This window comes from Phytophthora sojae (genome assembly GCF_000149755.1).
Source record: "Phytophthora sojae unplaced genomic scaffold PHYSOscaffold_4, whole genome shotgun sequence".
NCBI classification, from domain to species: Eukaryota; Oomycota; class Peronosporomycetes; order Peronosporales; family Peronosporaceae; genus Phytophthora; species Phytophthora sojae.
This window is the reverse complement of record NW_009258118.1, coordinates 6047955-6069028: the sequence shown is the minus strand read 5'-3', so window position 1 is coordinate 6069028 and position 21074 is coordinate 6047955. Positions and strand designations below refer to the sequence as shown.

Sequence of the window (21074 nt, the reverse complement as noted above, 5' to 3'; positions counted from 1 at the left end):
TTGCTAGGCTGCAAAATAACACCTCAACAGACCCGTAATCTGATCCGCAGTACTATGGGACACGACGCAGCGGAGGCCCGTTTGAAAGACATGCTGCAAGCTATCCGTCAGTTAGACGGTAGTGACGTCCTTGTAATTCAAGACCAAATGGACGTGACATGCGGTATCGTGATGCAAACAAAGGCGCAGAAGTTGATTTTCGAGCGCTGGGGCGACACTCTTACGATGGATTTCACTCACGGCACGAACAATTTGGGCTATCACTTGGGTGCGTATGAGTTGTTCGGTATAGCAACTTTATCTTTGTTACGGCAACCTTGCGTAGTTATAGCAACCATATCGATGATATAGCAACCTTATTAACAAAGTGATTTTCTACTGTTGTGTGTTGGATATTTCAGGGAGTCTTGTCGTCACAACCGCTACTGGTAGTGGGTTCCCAGTTGTAGACTTCATATGCCTCAACCAACGAGCTCCGATGATGACAACAATCCTGGAGTATTTCCAAGAGAAGAACCCAAGTTGGCGGATGATATCCTCCATCGTGATCGACAAAGATTTCGTTGAGTGGAGGGTGCTGAAAACACTATTTCCTGCTGCGAAAGTTTTACTTTGTCAATTCCATGCCATTTCGTACTGGATGAAGGTGATGCAGCGGGCCCCATACAAGCTGAAGGTGTCTGAACGCGACGAGTTACTCAACCTGATGATAAAAAACGCTGTACAGGTACGCAACAGGTTCTATTTATGATTCTTGTGGTAACGCTAACTTTGGAAAATAAACCATATGCAGCTCCACAGAGACAGGTTACGATTCTAGCTACGGTGCATTGAACCAATACTGCGAAGACAACAAGAAACAAGCTTTATTCTCGTACTTTGAAAAGAACTGGGATTCGTGTCGTGACATGTGGGCGAACTTTGCTCGCAGCAAATTTTTCACGGCTGGGAATACTACAACGAACAGGATCGAGTCAAACTGGAATCAAGTGAAAATACTGTTGGGGCACAAGACACGAGTTGACAAGACTATTGCGGGCTTGGTGCAGCATCAAATCATGATAACTCATCAGATCGAGTTCGTCATCGCGCAGCACCATTCGACTTCGCCCGTTCCTAAAACCATACCGATGTTTCTCCGGACGGTAGCAACTCGACTGTACCCTGACATCTTCGAGAAAGTGAGAAAAGAGTGGGAACGATTTGTGAACTTCATGGCAGATGCGACTTGTGAGCGTACAGCGTCGAGTCCTTCACAATGGAAAATTTATTGCGGGAATCAAACCTTTCGCTGTCACGATGTGGAGTGGACGTGTACTTGTCTATTTTGTAGCAGTCACCATTTACCATGTCGTCATCTTATGCACTTAGCACGCGAGGCTTCAAACTGCTTCCAGCTATGGCAATTCATGATCGGTGGAGTACGTAGCAGACCTTGGAAGTGAACAACGAATTGACGGCTGCAGCGGAAATGTTACAGCCAATTGTGCGGATGTCCAAGTTAAGGTTGCCGGAAGTAAAGTTGCCGAACGACACTGGGGCTGAACCAGAACAACCACTTTATGCTGGGGGGGGGGGGGGGCGGGGGTAACGCTTCGCCAACCAAAGCTAGGAAGCAAGTTGCGTACGTACGGCTACGGCGAGGTGAACGGGCAAACCAGGTTGTATTGTCTTCAGCTGAAAAATACGCAAACGCAAAAGCGATGCTGGAACCGCTATTGGAACACCTGTCAGATTTGTCTAGTGCAGACTTCTACCAAGAGCTAAGTGCCTGGAAGGAAACGATCGACATAGGGCTCAACCGTGTCAACCCTGCCCCCCAACCGAGCTCTACAGAATCTGCTGAAGATAGCAAGCAAGAAGAAGATGTATCTGAACCTGTCTCAGACTCCATTCTGGACCCCGTGGAGGCAATGGGGACTATGACGCTCATGGACGCATTGGAAAGCAGCCCCATGACCATGAATTATGGCGACTACGAGTCCGACGAAAGTGTGTTACCGACACAACGCACTCACCTTTCGCAGTCATCTCCAATTCGACCCCCCCATCGACGAGAAATCTCATGCCAGCTGCGGAATGAGTAGCTGTGACAAGGTTTCAAGCACTACGAAGCCTGACACAGAGTCGCGCGTGCGCCAGGTCGATGTCGTTAGAGTTCCTAAGCCACCAAGCCAAGAAAAGTCAAGGTCAACTCCGAAACAGCTGAGGCAAACTACGATCAGTCTCAAAGCCGACCGTCTTGCTGTTCACAAGTACCCCACTGAACTTGCCGTGACTTTGGATCAGTTCCTGATTTGGGCCAGAAAGACCTCAAATCTGAAGCGTGTGATGGAGATGCTGTCGAAGTATCCTGTTCAGCTGGAGGATGCCTATCTAAGAGCTCGGAAGATTGATTGTCATTGAGAAATTGTACGACCTGCGGACTACATGCACACATTTGTAATTCCACAAGACCTCGCCCTATCAATGCAGGCAGCAACGACTACTACCCGGAAGGAGAAGCAGCCAATTGTACTGGATGAAAAGGCCAAGAAGCAAGGACTTGTTCTCGACGTCGTCTTGGCGATGGATCCAAAACTGTGGAAATTTAGCGGGTATGGTTGCTTTAGCGATATGGTTGCTTTAATAGGGTTACTTTAAGATGCTTATGTTTCTAGCCAATATGTAGGTGCTCTAACAGGATTCTACGCGATCAAGGCGAAGTGTACCTCATGGTTGAAGGACCGAAAGTGGCTGGAGCAAGATTGGCGTAAAGTTGACTCCATCGTGGATCTTTTCGCTGCGGAGACAGCAACTGCAGGACTACCGCGTGATGCTGTTCCCGAGCGGCACCGAGGTCTAGCGAACGAAATTATCTCAAAGTTTACTTCAAGTGGGCTACGCACTGAATTTGTGACGCTCTCCAACAAAGTCGTGATCAGCTTCGACAACATCGTGTCGTGGATGGCTAAATGATAGCCCTGTGGACTTTTGCTTGGAGACCCTTGCGAGATCGGTGGGGAAGTGCCATGTGCTGTCATCACTGACATGGGCTATCGGATGGCCAAGTCTCCCTAAGACAGCACTTGCAGCAACGAATTTTATTATCCACCCTGTTAATCTGCACGCAGACCACTGGGGGTAATTATCGTTCGCCTACGCTACACGGAAAAAACAAGCAAGCTTCGGGTGCATGTTTACATGTACGAGCCGCTCATTGATGATGACTATCACCATGAAATGGAAATCGTGTGGACTGGAATTCCGAAAGACAAAGAAAATGAAGGAAAGGAGGGGCTTCGTGGTTATGTGGAACGGTGGCACAAGGCTTCTGACCCCCGTGGCCATCTTTTCTTCGATCCGATTGAGTGGATCTGTGCCCCTCAACAACCTGATTTTGCTAGCTGTGGTGTAATGGTAGTAGCCCAAGCGCACAGCTATCTTACGGGGAACTTGCAGATGCAACTTTCTAGAATTTCCAAGAACGACGTCAAGGTGATGCGATTGAAAATGCTGTGGGTCATCATGTGTTACTCCCAAGAACGTCATCTCTCTGAACGCGACGTCGCTAAAACTAGCCAGATTCATCACCAGCTACAGAACCAGCTCTGAGAAACACCACAGTCTGTATTTACCTTTAAATACAGAGTCTATGCTGCATTAGTCTTTCATTTTTCGCACCGCCAGCTCCAGTAGAACATCGAGGGAAACAGCGTCGTCCTCTGCGGTGAGACCACCTTGGTCGGCCCCTTCATCGCCCGAGACGGCTGCTAACGCATAGCTGTTTACTTCGCGATCTTCGACGAGGGCTTAGATTTGTAGCTGCGCTGCCAGAAGCTTTTCCAGATGCTCGGTAAGCTCATCCAGCTTCTTGAGGAGTGCAATCTCGGCGATTCTCGCGCGCACCAGCTCATGTGCCAGCGATTTCTTCTCCATTTTTGCTGTCGCTCAAAATCTGCCAAGTGTTGAAAATGTGGGACACATATTGTCATGTGTTTCACGTATTGCTGTGTAGAGAACATCAGTTAGACGCCACCACGACGTGTCTAAATTTAGAGATATATGTAGCAAGACCATGACGAGGGCGACGTGTCCCTGTCATTTACGCGTCATTTAAAATAAATTACCGGGTGCCAGCTGGTTTTAGGGTTGCTTTAGGCCTTGTGGTTGCTTTAATTTCTGTCGTGTTATCGTCATATGGTTGCTGTAACGCCATTCCTCAAAATCAGTAAAGGGACAATATGGGAACGGGATTGTCGATTGAGATCACGGAACAATCAATTACTTAGGTATTGTGATTGACAATCTTGGATTACAATCGCAATCATATTTTCCACAGCCCTGCGGCGGATAGGATGGGTAACTGACTGGCGTGGCGGCGGTAAAACTCGGAGTTGCTGCTTGTTTGCTTTGATCCTGTTGCTCCGATGGCTCCTTCTGTCAGGAATTTCGTGCTGACTTGAGCGCGGGCGGCTGCCACAGCACGTCGTGCGATGCCATGGAGCAGGCAGCCGAAAAGGATGGTTATGTGGACACCTTGGTGCGCAAGGGGCTCGCGTGTTGACGTGCTGTATTCTGGGGCCCGCATTGGCGACAGCGCACGCCAATGACGCTGCGCAGCACCGTCGACACACGCCACGGCATTCCGGCGTTGAATAGACCACCATCTGTCCATCACTCGAAGTCCGACCGACAGTCTCCACTGCAGCCGTGAGTCAGGCGCCGCCGCGCTTCATGACTTTCCGTTCAGGTAGATGCCGTCCCAGGAACGAATATCCTCTGGATTCCCCGCGGAAGGCTCACCTGCAGAGCTTCTCGGCATTCCTGCTTGGTATCCCAGTCCGGCTTGTCATCGTTTGATGGGGCTCACCTCCATTGCTATTACCGACAGCACCGACTCTACCTACATGTCGGACCCCAAACGCTATCGACAAGCGAGGGGCCTGTCTGTCATCCTGCTTGCGAGCGCGTTCGGGACCCGCAGCAGGGAGTTTCGCTTGCTCTCAGCGCTGCTTCGGCGCCTGCATCTTGCTGGCTGCCGCAGCATCAATCCTGACAAACGCTTGCACTCGGTCCTCCGTCGACCTTCATCAGGTAATCCCACCCCGCCACCTCGACCGCATTCGCCGCCGTCATTGGCGAGCACGGAAGCCTCCGAAGCATTACTGTACTCGGCGCGTGTCCTAGTCGCATTAGTCGTCTGCGGTGGCCACGTCTCTCCGCGCGGGGCTGAAGCGGAGCTGAGACCGACCACCTCGAATCGATCCAGGACACGCAGACCCATTCCAGCTTTTGCGGCGCGCAGCTCAAGTCCAAGTCCACCGCAGACTGATCCCAAGCGATGGCGTCGTGCGTCCGCCGACTCACGGGCCACCGCGAGAGCGAGCGCTTCGCGCTGCCCAAGAGGACGTGGGGGCAGCAGCTGCAGCACTACGCGCCGATCTTCCGCTAGCTGCCGCGCTACAACGTGGCCAAGGACCTCAAGTTCGACGTGGTGGCTGGCATCACGGTGGCCATGATGCTCATCCCGCAGGAGGTGTCGCTGTCGACGATCATGAACGTGCCGGCCCACCACGGACTCTACACGGCCGCCACGGCGCCGCTGGTGTACGCCATCTTCGGCTCCAGCACGGTACTGTCGGTCTCTAGCGGTTCCGAGGTGTCGCTGCTGGTCGGCACCATCCTGGAGGACATTGACGACGAGGACGAGCGCGTGGCCACGGGCATCATGATGGCCTTCCTCAGTGGCTGCATCCTGCTGCTCGTGCGCGTTTTGAATCTGAGCCAGCTCGCCGACTTCTTCTCGCGGCCGGTCATGGGCGGCTTCGTGTCGGCCGGAGGGATCCTCATCATGCTGTCGCAGTTCTCCAACGCCTTGGGCATCAAGTTCCCGTCGCAGGACTACCCGCCGCAGACGGTGTACCAGATCTTCAAGCACATCGGCAAAACCAACTTGACGGCGTTCGCGGTGGCCGCCATCTCGATCGCGTACCTGCTCGGAGTCAAGATCTTCAAGAAGCGCTTCTTCCCGTCCCCTGTATTGATGCAGCTCTTCGAGCCGGACAAGCCGACCAAGGACGACGCTCAAGTCAAGTCCGAGGACATCGAGCAGATCCAGACGCCCGTAATGAACAACGAGGTCTCGCACAGTCATGGCTTCTCCCTCACGGACCAGCAGTACGTGAGCATGGAGACTTCGCTCCACCGTCGCGGTGACTACACTCCAGTGACCGAAGCTGCAGAGAAGAACCTGGCGGATGAAGTCCCAAAGAAGTCCACCACTAGGCTCCTTGGGATCTTCATCGTACGGACGATTTGTGACCTGGGCCCCCTGGTGGTGTGCATTGTTGGAGGTATCATCGGTTGGGCGCTTGGCTCATCGCGCCTGAAGCTCACGGGTTCGATCCCCGGCGGATTCCCCGACCCTAAGGTGCCCTGGTATGGCTTCGACTCGGGCCTCATTGACGGCGACCGCTTCGGAACGATCCTGTACAACTCGCTGACTGTGGTCGTCGTCGTGTTCCTGTCAAGTATTGCCATGGCCAAGCGTCTAGCCATTCAGCGTGGCGAAGACATCAACTGCGACCAGGAACTCACGGGCCTGGGTATCGCCAGCGTCGTGTGCGGCTTCTTCCAGGCCATGCCCCCCCACGGGTGGCATGTCCCGCACAGCCGTGAACCTGCTCAACGCGCACACGCAGCTCTCGTCGATCATCACTACTCTGATCGTCATCCTCGCGCTGCACACGCTGACCGGCGCAATGGCGTACCTCCCGGGCGGCACACTCGCCTCGATCATCATCGTCGCCGGCTACTCGCTGGTCGAGTTCAAGGAGGCCAAGTGGCTCTACCGCGTCAACCGCGACGAGTTCGTTGTGTGGACGGCGTCCTTCATCCTCACGCTGGGTCTGGGCGTGCTGGACGGCCTTATCGCGTCCATCGTCTGCTCCGTGCTGGCGCTCATGTGGAAGACCAAGACGTCGCCCGTGGTGATCCTCGGAGAGCTCGACAACGGCCGATTCCTGGACCGCGAGCTGTTCTCCGAGGCGCACGACCTGGGCGACGTCATCGCCATCCGCGTCGACAGCTCGCTCTACTTCGCCAACTGCGAGCGCGTGGCTCTCTTCGCTGAGCGCGAGATGGTTCGTCTTCAGGCGCACGGTGTCACCACGCGCGGGGTTGTGCTGGACATGCAACATGAACGACCTGGACGCCACGACGATCCAGGTGGTGTCGGACATGCAGGAGAAGCTGGCGGTGCGCGGCGTGAGCTTCGCCATCGCGAACGCCAAGAGCCGCCTGCACGACAACGTGGCGTCTACGAATATCATCAAGCGCATCCTGGCCAAGGACCCCAGCATCTCGGTCGAAGAGGCCGTGCGCATGCTGCACGATCTACCGACGTCGGGCCACACTTCTCCATCCTCCATGTCCCGACTGTCGACGGTGTAGGACAAGGTGTAAGCAGCCAGTGCATCCTCTGTAGATAAAACCAATGAACTTATCCATTTCGTATACAAGCATACTCGTTTCATCCGCACGACTGCAGTACATGTACATTATCAACGTGGCAGTAACCTTTGAAGTCTATCCTGCGCTGGGCGGAGTGCTGATGTCTGAGCCGCAGTCCTTGCATCTCGTGGCGGCTCCCTTCACGAACTCCTTGCAGTACGGGCACTGCTTCTTCACGCCCACCTTGAGCTTGAACACGAACTCGCGTGCTGTTGCGCAAAACGGCACAACATTATTGTAAGCGCCCCTGACCACAGCCATCGTTTTTATTTTACGCACCTTTCTTCACAGCAAAGAAGAGGAAGAGAGCGTTGATGACGAAGTTCATGATGTTCTCAAAGAACAGCCCATAGTTGATGGTTACGGCGCCGGCGTCCCGGGCTACAAGTCAACGGAGCAAGTTGGACGTCCACCCTATTTGAAATTAAAAAATAAAACAATCTGTCCCCTTACCTTCCTTCCAAGTTTGCCACGAGTCACTGGAGCACTCGGGTGTAGTCGTTGGTCATCGCAACGGCCAGTAGTGGTTTGCGATTCCTCGAGCTACACACAAGTCAAACTCCCAGTTAGTACTAAGCCTATCAATGGTAATGTCACGTTCGCCTTACCTGTGAAGAGGCTGATGATCGGCGCTAGAATGTCCGTGACCAAGGAGTTGAGGATGGCGGAGATGGACGAGCCCAGGATGAGACCCACCGCCATGTTGAGCATGTTGCCCTGCTGGATGAACTCCTGGAAGTCGGTGAGGAGAGCACGAGTCGTCACGATCTCCCGGTTCGCCAGCTCTTGCACGGTCTTGCACTCGATCGAGCAGCGAGATATTCTCCGGCGGGGGTGGCGGGGGTGCAGCGAACGGATTCCAGCGCATGGTAGCGGACAACTAAGGACTAAAGACGGATGAGCTCAAGGCAGAGCGGGAGTCCAAGTGAATGAACTTCAGACTCGCTGGTCTCCACAATTAAGGGGATGAGCGAGCGGCAGAGGATCAGATTCGTCGACAGGTGTCGTACTTAACGAAAATGCAGCCATGTTTAACCCCTTGGTTCCCAACGTCGCAAGTTACGACTTTGCGTTTTGGCGACTGCGTTTTGGCAAAGCCGTATAATACGACATTGAGGAAGCTACAATAGCAAATGGCTTGGCCAATACTTAAAGCAAGTCATTTCCAAAAAATAAGATGCAAGAGGTAAGATAGACAAATTCAAAGACAGGTCAGCGGGAATGAGAGACGGAGGATTGCGGGCGTGCTGCGCGATGGGATCCGGAGTCATTCTAGAACTTGCCGGATGGCGCGCATTCGTACAAGTCGTCGTGGGAAGACTGCGGCCGTCGCTGCGGTCGCACGGGAGATCGACTTCGGGCATTTCTGGCGCCAGACTGGACCGCGAAACGTCCAAGAGGGATTCAAAAGGACTGGAGCTACGTAAGCTCCGATGGCGCTACTGTGCTTGTAGGCGAGGACGCAGTCGTTCAGCATGCGATCTAGTCCGGACTATTAGGCAGCAGCACGAATGACGACAACGAAAGCAAGAGCGAAAAGGGCACCGCTGCTGACGTCGACGGCCAAGGGGATGAAGATATCCGTGCGTCGCAGATCGACACGACTGCCCAGCTCTCTCAGCACACTCTGGACGCGTTGAATGAAGCCCCCAGTCAGCCAAACGTTGAGCTCTCCCAGACCGCTGTGTCCCGGGCATTTGATTTGTCCCCGAGTACGCTGTTGTCGGATGACATAGAGCAAGTTGCGGCTACAGGAGATCGGCGAGCGGGCGTAACGAGTGAGGAAGAGGCAAGGCAGGCCCCAGCACAATCAGCAGGGCGAGTGTTACGACCCCGCGTCCAAGTGAAGCAGGACATCAACATCGTTCCTGAAGACGAGCGTATGAGTGACTATGAGAGCTTTAGCTCCGAAGAGAGTGAGGGAGAAGACGCCATTGATGATGACGATGACTGCAGTGCTGCTAGTGACGACGAGGAGACTATGTCTGAAGACGACACTGTACAGTTGGATGAAGCGTTTATCGCATCGCTTCTAAGTGGTAATAACTCTCTTACCAAAAAAGAAGCCGAGCAGCGAGCAGCGGCACTACGTGCCAAGAAGTGGACTTCTGCGTCGTCGGCGTTCGAGGATGGCGTGACCCCCTACCCAGGCTTGCAGATGGAAGAAGCCCGTCCCGTTGCTGAGCTGCGTGTTCTTTGCCACTCGCCCCTACTTACATTCTTCTACTTCATGCCGAAGTCGTTGCGAGTCACGATAACCGAGGAGACGAACGAGTACAACAAGCAGCAACTGGACCAGCGCGCTGAAGCTATTCTAGCTAAGCAAGGTATCCGAGTTAGCGGGCGTCCTCGCAAAACGTTGGCTCAGATTCGTCGGCGCTTAAAGTCAAGTCCGCTGTATGAGACCCACAAGATATTGCACGTCGTTGGGCTTCTCATTGCCCGTATGCGCTGCCCGCAGCGGCGTCGTTTTGCTGATCACTGGTCGATGACTGAAGATGGCGCTATTCCGGCAGGGACGTTCGGTCGGTTTATGGGGCGTAATCGGTGTCAAAGCATCTTACGCGACTTGCACTTTGTCGACAACAAGGCCACTCGCACACGTGACGAACTATGAAAGCTTCGCCCAGTTGTGAACAAGCTGCAGCAGCAGTTTTTAGCCGCATGACGCTCCCGGCTGTGTTTTCCTTTGACGAAGGCGTGCTTCCTTCGACCTCAAAGCGCAATACGACTCGAATGTTCATGAGACAAACCCCATCGTTATGGTTCTAAAATGTTCATGCTGTGCGATTCAAGAACTGCGTATTGCCACAGGTATGTTATAATATCTTTGCACACTCCTCTGTATTTACTATTTGTTCCTAACGTGTACATCTGTATGTCGTAACGTTCTAGGTTTGAAATTTATGCGGGCAAGCGCAGCTCTAGTGACGGTGGTGCAAGCGCATTCGATCACAAAACTGGAGCTGCCGCCGTCGTTCGAAATCTGAAGATAGTGCTCGACAGCAATGCACGACACGCTTGGCACCTAGTCGTCGTCGACCGCTTCTATTCCTCCATTCTTCTGGCGATCGAGCTGCTTGCTATGGGCGTGTACGTGATCGGAACTATCATGATTGACCGTCTCGGACTGGACCAAAACATCGTAGAGAAGCGGAAGTCGCGACCAGCGTTTATTCCTCGCGGCACGTTCACGTTCTCGCGCTCGGTCGCAGTTCCAAGCATGGTAGCGCTTCACTGGTGGGACCGCAAGCCGGTACACTATCTGTGCACGGGATCAGCGATGACAGCTTCGACAATCGACCGCAACGTCAAGCAAGTGGGCCCCATTACGGTGCCGTGTCCGGCGGCCGTGAACGACTACCAGCGCTGGATGGGTGGCGTAGATGTGAATGATCAACTGCGCCTACAAAAGTTCTCGCTGCAGAAATCTACCAAGTTCAGAAAGTATTACAAGAGCTTGTTTTTGGGCTTCGTGGATCTAGCCTTGGTGAACGCCTACATTTTGCACAAGGAAGCAGCACGACTTGACGGGGCTGTGCCGCTGAAACGCGGTGAGTTTTTTGGCGTATTGCAGAACCAACTTTTGCAGCTCAAAGCCGATGATTTTGACGGCGTGGATGCTTCGCCGCTACCAAGCAGCCAAAAGCGCAGACGTGGACCGGTTCGCCTCACGCATGCGCTGGAGCAATCCGAAGACTGGGTGACCGTCAGCGGTGTTCAAAAGCGTCGGCAGCGCTCATGTAAGGTGTGCTCTCTCCTGCGTACAAATGGAAAGAAGAAGTCGTTCGCTACCACGTACTTCTGCGAGCGTTGCTCTGTCGACGACGCCAAATGCTGGCTGTGCAACAAGATCCGTCGTGAATACAAGGGTGAGGAAAAGACATGGTGCCAGTCCTTCCGCGTGTCAGTTTTGGTTGGATTGTGATGGCAATTTTCTTGAAGTCTTGCATCTTTTGCCTTGTCTTTTTCCTTGAGTCTGGATTCACTGTACAGAGTTGTGCAGCCAAAAGGGGTAAGTTACAACATTGTGAAGATGCCGAGACACCGGAAGTCGTAAGACTTACGACATTGCGAGAGAGAACCTGCTCAAAACTAATGCACCCAGGATTATGCACAGCATACAAATTCCCAGTGAAAAAACAAAGTCGTAAGATACGACATAGAGTACCGTAGTTAATGTGTTTTGGGTCCTGGATTCCGGGAACCAAGGGGTTAAACATTGTTGAGGTCTGCTAGGTGCTCGTTGCAGCTTTGGTCTCGGTAGGCGCCACCTTGAGTCCTTTCTTGATGAGATCCGCCTTCATCAGTTTATTTAAGCCTTGAACGACCATCATCGCTGCAGAGATCCAAGTCATGTATAACAGTCAGTGATCAAGTTCAGCTCGAAACCACCAGGTGGAGGGGGCGTACCTCGTTTGACCGCAAAGTAGAGAAAGATGGCATTGATGAAGAAGCGCACGACGTTCTCGATGAAGAGTCCATAGTTGACAGTGATAGCTCCGTGGTCGCGAGCCATTTGAGGGGTCTCCCACGTAGCACTGCTGCAGTCTTTGCGGTCGTTGGGGCACCTTGCCACGGCGTAGTAGTTTGCCAAGCTGCGCGTCGACACGAGACTGAGGATCGGCGACAGAATGTCCACCACCAGAGACTGGAGGATCGCCGTGAACGACGTGCCCATGATCATACCGATGGCCAGGTCGACGATATTACCGCGCTGGATGAACCCCTTGAAGTCGGTCACGAGCGCGTGCAGCTCGTCTTGCGGCGAGATCGACTGGATGTGGTTCGTCACTTTGTCCAGCAACTTCTCGACGTCATCCGCCGATATGGAGACGCGCTTGGGGTCATCTACCGCAGTCGCGTTCAGCTTTGACTGAGGGGCGGGGACAGTCTCCATTCCGTCCCAAAGCTCTGTAAACTGGGGCATCTCAACCTCATCACCTTCTCCATTTCCACTCACGTAACTCCGCTATTTCCAGACCCAGCAGCTCAATTTGGCGCCACGCTCGACGTTCAGTTTTCAGTCACTTCATTATTACAACGACATTTAACTCGACTGCCTTGGACCCCCCATTCTAGATGCTGTGCACCCGAGTGGCACGCGCCAAGGCTTGACTCTCATCCGAAGGCATGTCTTCCTCGCGGATGGCGGTGATGGCCTCGGTGAACCCGATCCGAGCATCGCTGTGCACGATACCCACGAGGAACTCGGACGTCTCAAGTAGAAGCTGCAGGCGGTCTCGTGCGTTCACGATCGCCAGCATGATGCCTTGTCCGCGAAGCTCGGCCTTCAAATGCTTCATCATCTGGATGGTCGTGGTATCCCAGTCCATGATGGAGCCTGCATCAATCACCACACCACGGACTCGCACGCCCTCGGTCTCGTGGCGCCTGCGCACCTCCCGTTCCACCACGCGCTCAATGTATTCGCAGTTAGCGAAGTACAGAGCGCCTTCCACTCGAATCGCCACGATATCAGACAACGGATGCGCCGTGTCGGGGTACAAGTCCAACTCCACAATCCGCTTCCCCCCGGTTTCCTCGTCGATAACCTCACCCAGCATGGACACGGTCGGGCGACGAGTCTTGTAAATCACAGCAATCAGCGAGCAAAAGATGGAGGACAGAAGTCCAGGCAGCACACCCAGCAGACACGACAGCACAAATGACGCCAGCCACACATAAAATTCGTCGCGCTTGACACGATACAGCCATTTGGCTTCCTTCATCTCGATCAGTGAGTAGCCAGCGACGATGATGATGGAAGCGAGACTTGCCTTCGGTAGGTACGCGAGAGCTGAAGTGGATGTGTACAGCACAAACACCACGACCAGCACTGCGATCACACTCGCAAGCTGGGTGCGGGCGTTCTGCATGTTCACCGCAGTACGCGAAAGACCTCCGGTGGACGGCATACCCTGGAAAAAAGACCCAACGAGGTTGGAGAAACCCAGCGCGATGAGCTCTTGGTTTGGCCTGATCCTGTAGCCTTCTTTAATCGCGAGACGCTTGGCCATGGCGACACTGCACATGTACGAGATGATGGCAATCGACAGCGTGTCGATGAAGAGGTGGTACAGACGATCAGCCTCGATAATGTTCGTACTCAATCCATACCAGGGCCTTAGCGGTGATGGATAACCACCGGGGACATCCCCGGCAAGAGCAAGAGAACCTTCTGGGGCCAAGTAGCCAACGATTCCACCCAGCAGACACACCATGAACGCACCCAAGTCGCACACCAACCGCAGCGCGATCAGCACAGCCATCTTCGAGCGCAATATGCGAATTGACGTCGACGACGCTGCAAGCATGCGTCCAGTAAGCGCCGTAGTCGAAGTCGCCGATTCCGACCCAGTCTCTGACTTCGCAGGCGAAGCAAGCTCCTTCACACGTCTCTTCATTTCAGCCTCAGCCTTGGCATCTGCGTCATCGTCGTCATCAGTATCTCCGCCACGGTTGCGCCCGGGTCTCTCCACCTTAGGCTGGGTTGGGTGCATCCTAGGCAAAGTCCGCGCTACGCCCGTTTCATCCGAGCTAGAACGGTGCATCCCAGCAGCAGCATCAGGGGGAGTGCCAAAGTCCAACGGTCTCTCAATAGTAATGTAATCCTCGTCCGAAAGCGAAAAGCCCACACCTTCGTCGTCCATGCGTCCATGACGAGTGCTACGAGTAATCGCAGCCAGGTCTCTCTGACGAGTAGAGCGAGCCAGATCCAGGTCGTTAGCACCAAGATCTCGACTATTGCGTGACGATGAGGCCCATGGGGACGACACCATGAAGTCCCGACGTCGCAGCGAGCCCGTCGTGAACACAGCGGGCAAGTCGGCCCACCTCGATCCACGCGGCGATACCGTCACGTCTTCCACGTCCAAGTTGGCTTCATCATCGCTACTCTTTGGCTGGCGTTTCTTTGGCTTGGGGGCGTCCCCCAGTTCGATATCTCCACCATAGCTGCCCTCCGCTTGTCGATCATCCTTGGCGTCCTGACTGTCCTCCTCTTCGTCCTCACTCATGTCACTCTGCTCGCCGTTCGAGCTCATGCTCATGGACAGTTGATTCAGCGCCCTGGACGTCTCAATCGCGAACTGGTCCTCGAGCTCCTCCTCGACTCTAGCCAGCTTCCTCACCACGCGGCGTTTCAGCTCGTGCATGCCCACCAGCACCAAGATTGAAAAGGTACCGAGTGCAAAGCTGAAGGTGTTGAGGTGTGGCAACTGCTCCATCAGATCCCACACCGTCAGCACCGGCAGATCCTTGCTCTTGATGTCGATCCCCAGCCACAGATTCATCTGGGACAGCATGATGAGTACACCTCCGGCCGAGATGAATCCACCCATGACGGGCCTTGAGAAGAAGTCGGCGATGACTCCCAGTCGGAACATCCCCATGAACAGCAGCACCACGCCACTCAGGAAGCTCAGGAGAATACCGGTAGCGATCCGTTCCTCCTCACTCTCCACCTTCTTGATGGCCGAGCCCACGAGTAGACTCACTTCAGCTCCGTTGGCCACACTCAGCACCCGGGAGGTGCCGAAGAGCGGGTAGATCATGGGTACAACCGCGGCCGTGTATAGCCCGTAGATGGGGGGTACGCCCATGATGGCTGCAAGGGATACCTCCTGGGGTACGAGCATGAGCCCGACCGTAACCCCGGACACCACGTCGAACTGCAGGTCCTCACTCAGGTCGTACGCCGGTAGCCATTCTAAGATGGGTACATGTTGCTTGAGGAAGAAGAGTAACCTCTGCCGGGTTACGTTCTGCCTCGCCTCGCACGCGGATGCCCAGAGCGACGCCAGCGCCGAGGTTACGCACGCGAACGAGAGCTCGCTGGAGCCGGGGGACGGCGGAGAAGAAGAAGAAGACGCCATGCGCAGCCTACAGAGCGCCCCACCTGGGCGAAGAACTGGCAGCGCAGGAGTGAGATCTGCCGCTGTCGGAGCACTGACGTGTCTGTTGGCTGTCTCTTTCGGTAAGGAACCAGTTGACTTGCTTTTTGTATGGGGCATCATGCTGCAAATCGTTACATCTGGAGCAACCAATGGTACAGTGTACCTTTCACTACCAACATGGCTACACTCTTTTCCGCCGCTCTACGCCAGATCAAGGCCGCGCGCAGCCGTCCGAGCCCATGGCCAACGTCAGCATCAAGCAGGAGCGCGTACAGACCAACGGGGCTCAGGCCAACGGCGCAGCGGGCGACGCCGTAGCGCAAGCGGTGAGACTGATATGCATCCATCACTTTGACATGACATGCGTGTTATCACTAATACTACTGCACCTGCATTAGCTATCAGCGGCGTACCAGGCGGCGGTGCCCGACGACGAGAAGGACCGCACCAACCTGCTGCTGACCCACGCGTGCAGCTGCGACGACGCGCAGTGCCGACACCCCGAGTTCCGTGCGCTTTGCTCGCACATGAAGCGCTTCCTGCGCGCGGCCTGCTGGGCGTCTCACAGTGAACGCTGGCGGTCGTACCCCATCGCCACGGCGGTCGTCGAGCTGTTCACGTACCACGCGCTGCACTGCCAGGCGCTGCAGTGCGATGTACCCATGTGTCGCCAGCTACGAGGCCAAGTGCTGCTTTAAAATATCCTTCTCTTCTTCTTATCTCGACAAACATGGCTACATTTGTGGAATGATGTGTTGGCTAATTGTGACCGAGCAGGTGTTTGTTATTATTGTAGGATAAGTAGTATTTGGCCGGACACCCGACCCCTATGCAAAGCTTGCCACCTCGCTGAAGCCAATCAGTGATTTTTTTCTTACCATTTGATGCTTAATTACCTATTTTCATCCAATCGTCGCTCATTAGGGTTAGTTTTATTCCATTCCTACTTATTTCTGGAATCGTCCGGAATTTCCTGCTTCGCGCAAATAAGTAATCATACAAAACTAAAGATGTTTCTCGTTCTTACTCGATAAGTGCTATACCTGCCGGATGTAGCCACATTCAGACTTGCCCAAGACTGACAGCGAGCTTCTCGCGGTCTCGACAACCGTCGCTGGAAGTTCAAGGCCGACTCCAACACGCAAACCGCTGTGGCCGAGTAAACGAAAGGCAGAATAAGCTCAGTAGATAACTAATGTCCTAGATGATCATCGAACTTCCGAGTTTTGCAAAATTCTGTAGTCTCTACTGGGTCTAGCTACGCATTGGTCGTCCCGACCGTCCACGTTGGGCTGCCTTGCCGCCGTATCTACTTCAGCGTCTTCTCCCGCTTGGACTGCGCGCCACAGCACAGCACCCGGGTGTGTATGGTGCCGAGGACAGCGTCCCGTGTAGTCCAGCCCACTCCGCGCGCGCCTGCTCCTCCTCTGTGACTTGTCCTCCAGCCCCCCCCCCTCACCCTCCTGCACGTACAGCCCCTTGACCTTGTGCTCCAGCTGTGCCAGCAGCTCCTGCTCTTGGCGGGAAGGCGCCACCTCGATGGAAAGCTTCCTTGACCTTGCTCTCGAACTTCACGTGCTTCTTCGTCGTGACTGTTGTGATGCGGGTCGCGTCATCGCTCCGACCTCGCTGCTCACCGCCTTCGCCGGCACCGTCTCCTTCGTCTCGGACGGCGGACGCCGCTTGGAGCGGGTGGTGGTCCTCAGTCGGCCGCACTTCACTCAACGCGCAGCCCCGCTTGTCGCCGTATGCGCCTCGAGCTTCTCCGTCTCCTCTTCCTCCTTCTCACGTGCCTAATCTTTGCCCAGCACCACCGCCCCGTGCGCGCACTACTCCTGCAGCGCCTCCTTCCTCACATCGCGCTCGCTATGCGCTGCCTGCGCATCGGCATCTGCCGCGTCGCCTCCATGGCGTACAGCTCGGCCTCGACGGAGAGGCTCCTAGGGCCGCACGGCGTCACTCAGCGCCTCGAAGCGACTGAGCATCCACTCGTCGCGCCCGCCTCCTCCTTATGCTCGCGCGGTCACGTCCAGCTCGCCCGCTGGAGCGCCTCCTGACGGCACGGCGCTCTGCGCGTTCCTCCTCGCGATCACGCTGAAGCTGTGGCCACCGCCGATCACCGCTTTCGTGTCGCCGTGGTGGGGCACAACAGCATCTACGCCCACGGCGCACCGTGACCTGTCCTCTTCCTCGCGCTCCAGTCCTCCGCCATGCACTCCTAGCCGCCTGCCATCCGTCCCTGCGTCGTGCTTAAAAATACTGAACCGAGATGTTTACAAATTGTAAATTACAATAGCCCGATTTTCATACCTTTCTATCGCTGTCCGGAATGAATAAGTGGGCCTGATTGGCACAAGTGATTTTATGTTTCGCCAGTGTGTCTCTATTGCAGGTTTGACAGGTTTCCGGATTCCGGTCCGGAATCTGGCAATTACTGTCGTTGCGTATCACATTGTCTGTTGGTATTTCTGCTGCTTAAAATACTCGCTCGTACTAACTACAGCGCATTTGATCAGGGAACGAGTATCAGCAGTGCAAGCGGGTTGGCTAGCAGGGCGCATGGATCCCCGTGTCTCTACTGCTTCAGGCCCGAAGGCCAAACGGTGGTCCAAGAACCCTGGATCGTCGCATCTGCTGCGAAATGTCAGGACTCTCAGTGCGGAGCGCCTCGCTGTGGAAGCCCCAGAAGAGGAGGGTCGGCCGCAAACATGCCCCGCGCCGACGTTAACGCCTCACCTGCACTGGAACCTGAACAACTCAGCTCTCAATATGCTGCCAAAGAACCAAGTCGAAGAGCTGTACGGGTTGTTCATGTTCTACGACTCGTCCACGATTGGAGACGCGCTGCCTTCGATCAACTGTACGCGGTTCATGGAGCTCCTGCGCGACGCCGGACTGCTCAGCAACAATGATGTTATCCCTAGTTCCAGCTCGGTTGTGCCACCGACGGAAGGACTTCGGGTTGAGAGTGTCGAGAGGATCTTCGCACAGGCTGTCATGGGCAAAATGCGCGTCTACTTGGACGCAGACGACCAGCCAGCGCTGACGTTCTCGCTCTTCTGCGGCGCCATCATGAATTGCGCGATGCTGCTGGTTCCGTCGGAGCATCCCACCGACGCGTTACGCCAGACTCTTCCGAGGCTTCTCGCCTGCTCGATTGGCACCGAGCATCACGCTTCAGCGGCGAAGAAGGGCTTGATCGGACACCTCCCCACGGGTGGCACGCTTTCGTGTTGGATACCCGAGCAATCACATGCTCCGCTCCCTCAGCCAGAAGACGGTCAACAAGACTTCCGAGACCTGCCGTCTTTCCAACAAGTCATCGCCGACTGTGAGAGCGACATGGCGCTCGAGGAGCTCAGGCAGGAGAGAGTGGCAAAGCTCTACCATATCCCTGATCGCCTGCTTGCGAGCTTCGAGCACGACACGATCGCACTCATTTCGGACAAGTTCCGTCTGTATGATGTCTCTGAACGCGGAGTGCTGCCACGCCACGAGATATTCGCGCTGCTCTCGGGTCTGGGCAAACGCGTAGACCTTCCTGATCCGTACTCGGTGCTCCCGAGGCTCTTTGCTTCTAATAACCCGATGAGTGGTGGAGGCACCGGCGGTGGAATTAGCAGCGAGAGTGAGATGACATTAGCGGAGCTGCTCCTAGCCATTGAGGTGACTCGAGAGGCCAAGCGACATTCCTCCGCAGCACGCCTTGCCTCGATGAAGATCCGACTGACCCGAGCAGCTACGACAGCCAGACACAGCCTCTCCTTCGAACCAAACGCAGACGATGACAACCAAAGTTTACTGGAACTGAACGATGTTCCAGTGCAAGACAAAAGCGCCAGCACGGAAGGCTCCAAAGGTGCCAAAGAGCGTGGAAGGAGACGGGGTGTATTGAAGCCACGCAAGTCAACGCTAAGCCAAGCCTCCGATTCAGACGGTCCGATCCGTATGACGAAGTCGCGCGGCTCCAAGGCGCACCTCGTTCACCACCCGTCCACTGCTAACAGGAGAAAAGCCGTCTTGCCCTGGAGGACGTCGTCGATCAACAGCAACAAAGCTGAAGCCATGACGTCCGTGGCAGCAGAGTTGATTAACCAGGAAGAGCCGACATCCCGGAGGCAATCCGCGCTGTTAGCCACAGCCAGAGAGAAAGAGCCCACAGTTGTGGAGGCGGACTCCTTGGACACTAACATTCCCAACAGTAATGACACCGTGAGCGCTCTTCACCAGGTTTCCGACGCAGACCATGAGCCAGAGTTGCTATGCCCACCGATTATGACGATTGAAGTGTGTGAACCCCCAAGTGCAAGCAACAGGAAGACGATCCGTATCTTCTTGCTGCTCGGTGGTGACCACGATGGAGCCATTTGCTGCACCATCTCCCTCGTGTTTGCGACCAAAGAAATCACCGAAAGCGAGGGGATATTCTACGCGACAGCACCAAACGAGACGACACGAACGAAGCCCGTGTTGCCGACTCAAAAGACTTTGGCCACCGCGCTACGTATGCTGAAGAAGTGCGTGATAACCAGAATGGAGCGCGGTTTCGAGCAGCGTCCTGCTGGCCAACTCATTGTCGTGGATAAAATGCTGCAAGATCTGAACGAACGACAACCGCACTACAGCACCCCCGTTATCAAGACGTCGCGGGATACTGCAGTGCTACCTCCAAGGCAACCCCTTGCTACCGCTTCAGTATCTCAAAGGTCCGAAGGGTGCCGCCAAATCTCCTCGGCTCCATCAGACCATATCCACAGGTTACCATGGCAACAAGCGAAAGTTCCACCCCATTCAAAGTCTACCCGTTCACAGAGCAAACTCCCGAAGAACTATAAAGACCTCCTTGCAACGTGGCAGGTTGCTGGAAGCGACACGTGGGTCCACAATGTGAATGCGGCATCGCCTCTCCAGCCGGCACTGTACACATACCACCAAGCCATGCCCTCTCGTAGTGGCCATCTAAGCCCTCTTCGATTCCCGTCGAGACTAGGCAGCCACATCAAAAACACCGAAGAGCCTTGAGCTCAACCAACCCTTCGTTCGACAGTCTTCAGATTGCGGCGAGTTTCTCTGTCTTCGATTCATTGAACTCCTAAAGGAGACCGACCCTCATGCTTGTCTGTAAAAATACCTGCCTCTGTCTTCCAAGAATGGCCTTCCTTGGTACGGAGAGAGTGGAAGTATCGATTGCAAACTCATTCATGAACGCCTGACAATCGAGAGCATGGATACTCGAGTCGCCACCGCTCCCACTCCAGGAGCCAAAAAGTGCACAAAGACAAATGTCGGCGGCTCGTCGTGTCTGCTGCGTCAGCATTCCAACAAAACTGTCAACAAATATCGTCCTGAAGCCACTGCAGCAACCGAAACTCACCGACCGAACACCTGTCCGGTGCCTACTTTGACGCCGCAGTTCCACTGGAATTTGAACAATTCAGCGCTCAAGACACTGACGCAAAACCAGGTTAACCAGCTCTACGGGTTGTTCAAGTTCTACGACTCCTCCGCAGTTGGAGACGACCTGCCCTCAATTAACTGCGCCCGACTCGTCGAAATCCTCCGCGACGCCCGATTGATAAACGAAAGCAGCAGCAGCGGTACTAACGTTAGCTCCGTGATGCCGTCAACTAGGGGCCTCCAAGTCGACAGTGTCGAGCGCATTTTCGCTCAGGCAGTCATGGG

General features: G+C 54.8%; 11 protein-coding genes across 11 annotated transcripts; 8 read left to right on the top strand and 3 right to left on the bottom strand.

Annotated features, from left to right (window-relative positions):
• Window positions 1-90: 90 nt before the first annotated feature.
• Window positions 91-517, top strand: PHYSODRAFT_421263 (hypothetical protein; the record flags this gene model as incomplete). Its single annotated transcript, XM_009529291.1, has 2 exons — window positions 91-281; window positions 352-517. Coding segments are annotated over 2 exons (357 nt in total), but the record flags the coding sequence as incomplete, so codon positions are not given.
• Window positions 518-785: 268 nt separating this feature from the next.
• On the top strand, window positions 786-1076 carry PHYSODRAFT_422277 (hypothetical protein; the record flags this gene model as incomplete). The annotated part of the gene is made up of 1 exon (XM_009529290.1): window positions 786-1076. A coding segment is annotated over one exon (291 nt), but the record flags the coding sequence as incomplete, so codon positions are not given.
• A 4247-nt stretch (window positions 1077-5323) lies between these two features.
• PHYSODRAFT_256501 (hypothetical protein) lies at window positions 5324-7434 on the top strand (the record flags this gene model as incomplete). Its single annotated transcript, XM_009529289.1, is given in 4 exon segments — window positions 5324-5335; window positions 5435-6603; window positions 6620-7136; window positions 7228-7434. The coding sequence occupies 4 exon segments, from the start codon at window positions 5324-5326 to the stop codon at window positions 7432-7434; spliced, it is 1905 nt and encodes a 634-aa protein (XP_009527584.1).
• Window positions 7435-7566: 132 nt separating this feature from the next.
• Window positions 7567-8362, bottom strand: PHYSODRAFT_351350 (hypothetical protein; the record flags this gene model as incomplete). Its single annotated transcript, XM_009529288.1, is given in 4 exon segments — window positions 7567-7703; window positions 7774-7875; window positions 8103-8277; window positions 8297-8362. 4 exon segments carry the CDS (start codon window positions 8360-8362, stop codon window positions 7570-7572), a joined length of 477 nt encoding a protein of 158 aa, XP_009527583.1.
• Window positions 8363-9475: 1113 nt separating this feature from the next.
• Window positions 9476-10111, top strand: PHYSODRAFT_499128 (hypothetical protein; the record flags this gene model as incomplete). The annotated part of the gene is made up of 1 exon (XM_009529287.1): window positions 9476-10111. The coding sequence occupies one exon, from the start codon at window positions 9476-9478 to the stop codon at window positions 10109-10111; it is 636 nt and encodes a 211-aa protein (XP_009527582.1).
• Window positions 10112-10384: 273 nt separating this feature from the next.
• PHYSODRAFT_414736 (hypothetical protein) lies at window positions 10385-10828 on the top strand (the record flags this gene model as incomplete). Its single annotated transcript, XM_009529286.1, has 1 exon — window positions 10385-10828. A coding segment is annotated over one exon (444 nt), but the record flags the coding sequence as incomplete, so codon positions are not given.
• A 192-nt stretch (window positions 10829-11020) lies between these two features.
• On the top strand, window positions 11021-11380 carry PHYSODRAFT_416638 (hypothetical protein; the record flags this gene model as incomplete). The annotated part of the gene is made up of 1 exon (XM_009529285.1): window positions 11021-11380. A coding segment is annotated over one exon (360 nt), but the record flags the coding sequence as incomplete, so codon positions are not given.
• A 1131-nt stretch (window positions 11381-12511) lies between these two features.
• On the bottom strand, window positions 12512-15404 carry PHYSODRAFT_559286 (hypothetical protein). Its single transcript, XM_009529284.1, has one exon. The coding sequence runs from the start codon at window positions 15369-15371 to the stop codon at window positions 12573-12575; it is 2799 nt and encodes a 932-aa protein (XP_009527579.1). The 5' UTR covers window positions 15372-15404; the 3' UTR covers window positions 12512-12572.
• Window positions 15405-15631: 227 nt separating this feature from the next.
• Window positions 15632-16090, top strand: PHYSODRAFT_497999 (hypothetical protein; the record flags this gene model as incomplete). Its single annotated transcript, XM_009529283.1, has 2 exons — window positions 15632-15718; window positions 15791-16090. The coding sequence occupies 2 exons, from the start codon at window positions 15632-15634 to the stop codon at window positions 16088-16090; spliced, it is 387 nt and encodes a 128-aa protein (XP_009527578.1).
• A 611-nt stretch (window positions 16091-16701) lies between these two features.
• On the bottom strand, window positions 16702-17700 carry PHYSODRAFT_332297 (hypothetical protein; the record flags this gene model as incomplete). The annotated part of the gene is made up of 5 exons (XM_009529282.1): window positions 16702-16728; window positions 16866-17166; window positions 17226-17332; window positions 17420-17618; window positions 17684-17700. 5 exons carry the CDS (start codon window positions 17698-17700, stop codon window positions 16702-16704), a joined length of 651 nt encoding a protein of 216 aa, XP_009527577.1.
• A 251-nt stretch (window positions 17701-17951) lies between these two features.
• On the top strand, window positions 17952-21023 carry PHYSODRAFT_332296 (hypothetical protein; the record flags this gene model as incomplete). The annotated part of the gene is made up of 3 exons (XM_009529281.1): window positions 17952-20051; window positions 20806-20940; window positions 21003-21023. 3 exons carry the CDS (start codon window positions 17952-17954, stop codon window positions 21021-21023), a joined length of 2256 nt encoding a protein of 751 aa, XP_009527576.1.
• Window positions 21024-21074: the final 51 nt, after the last annotated feature.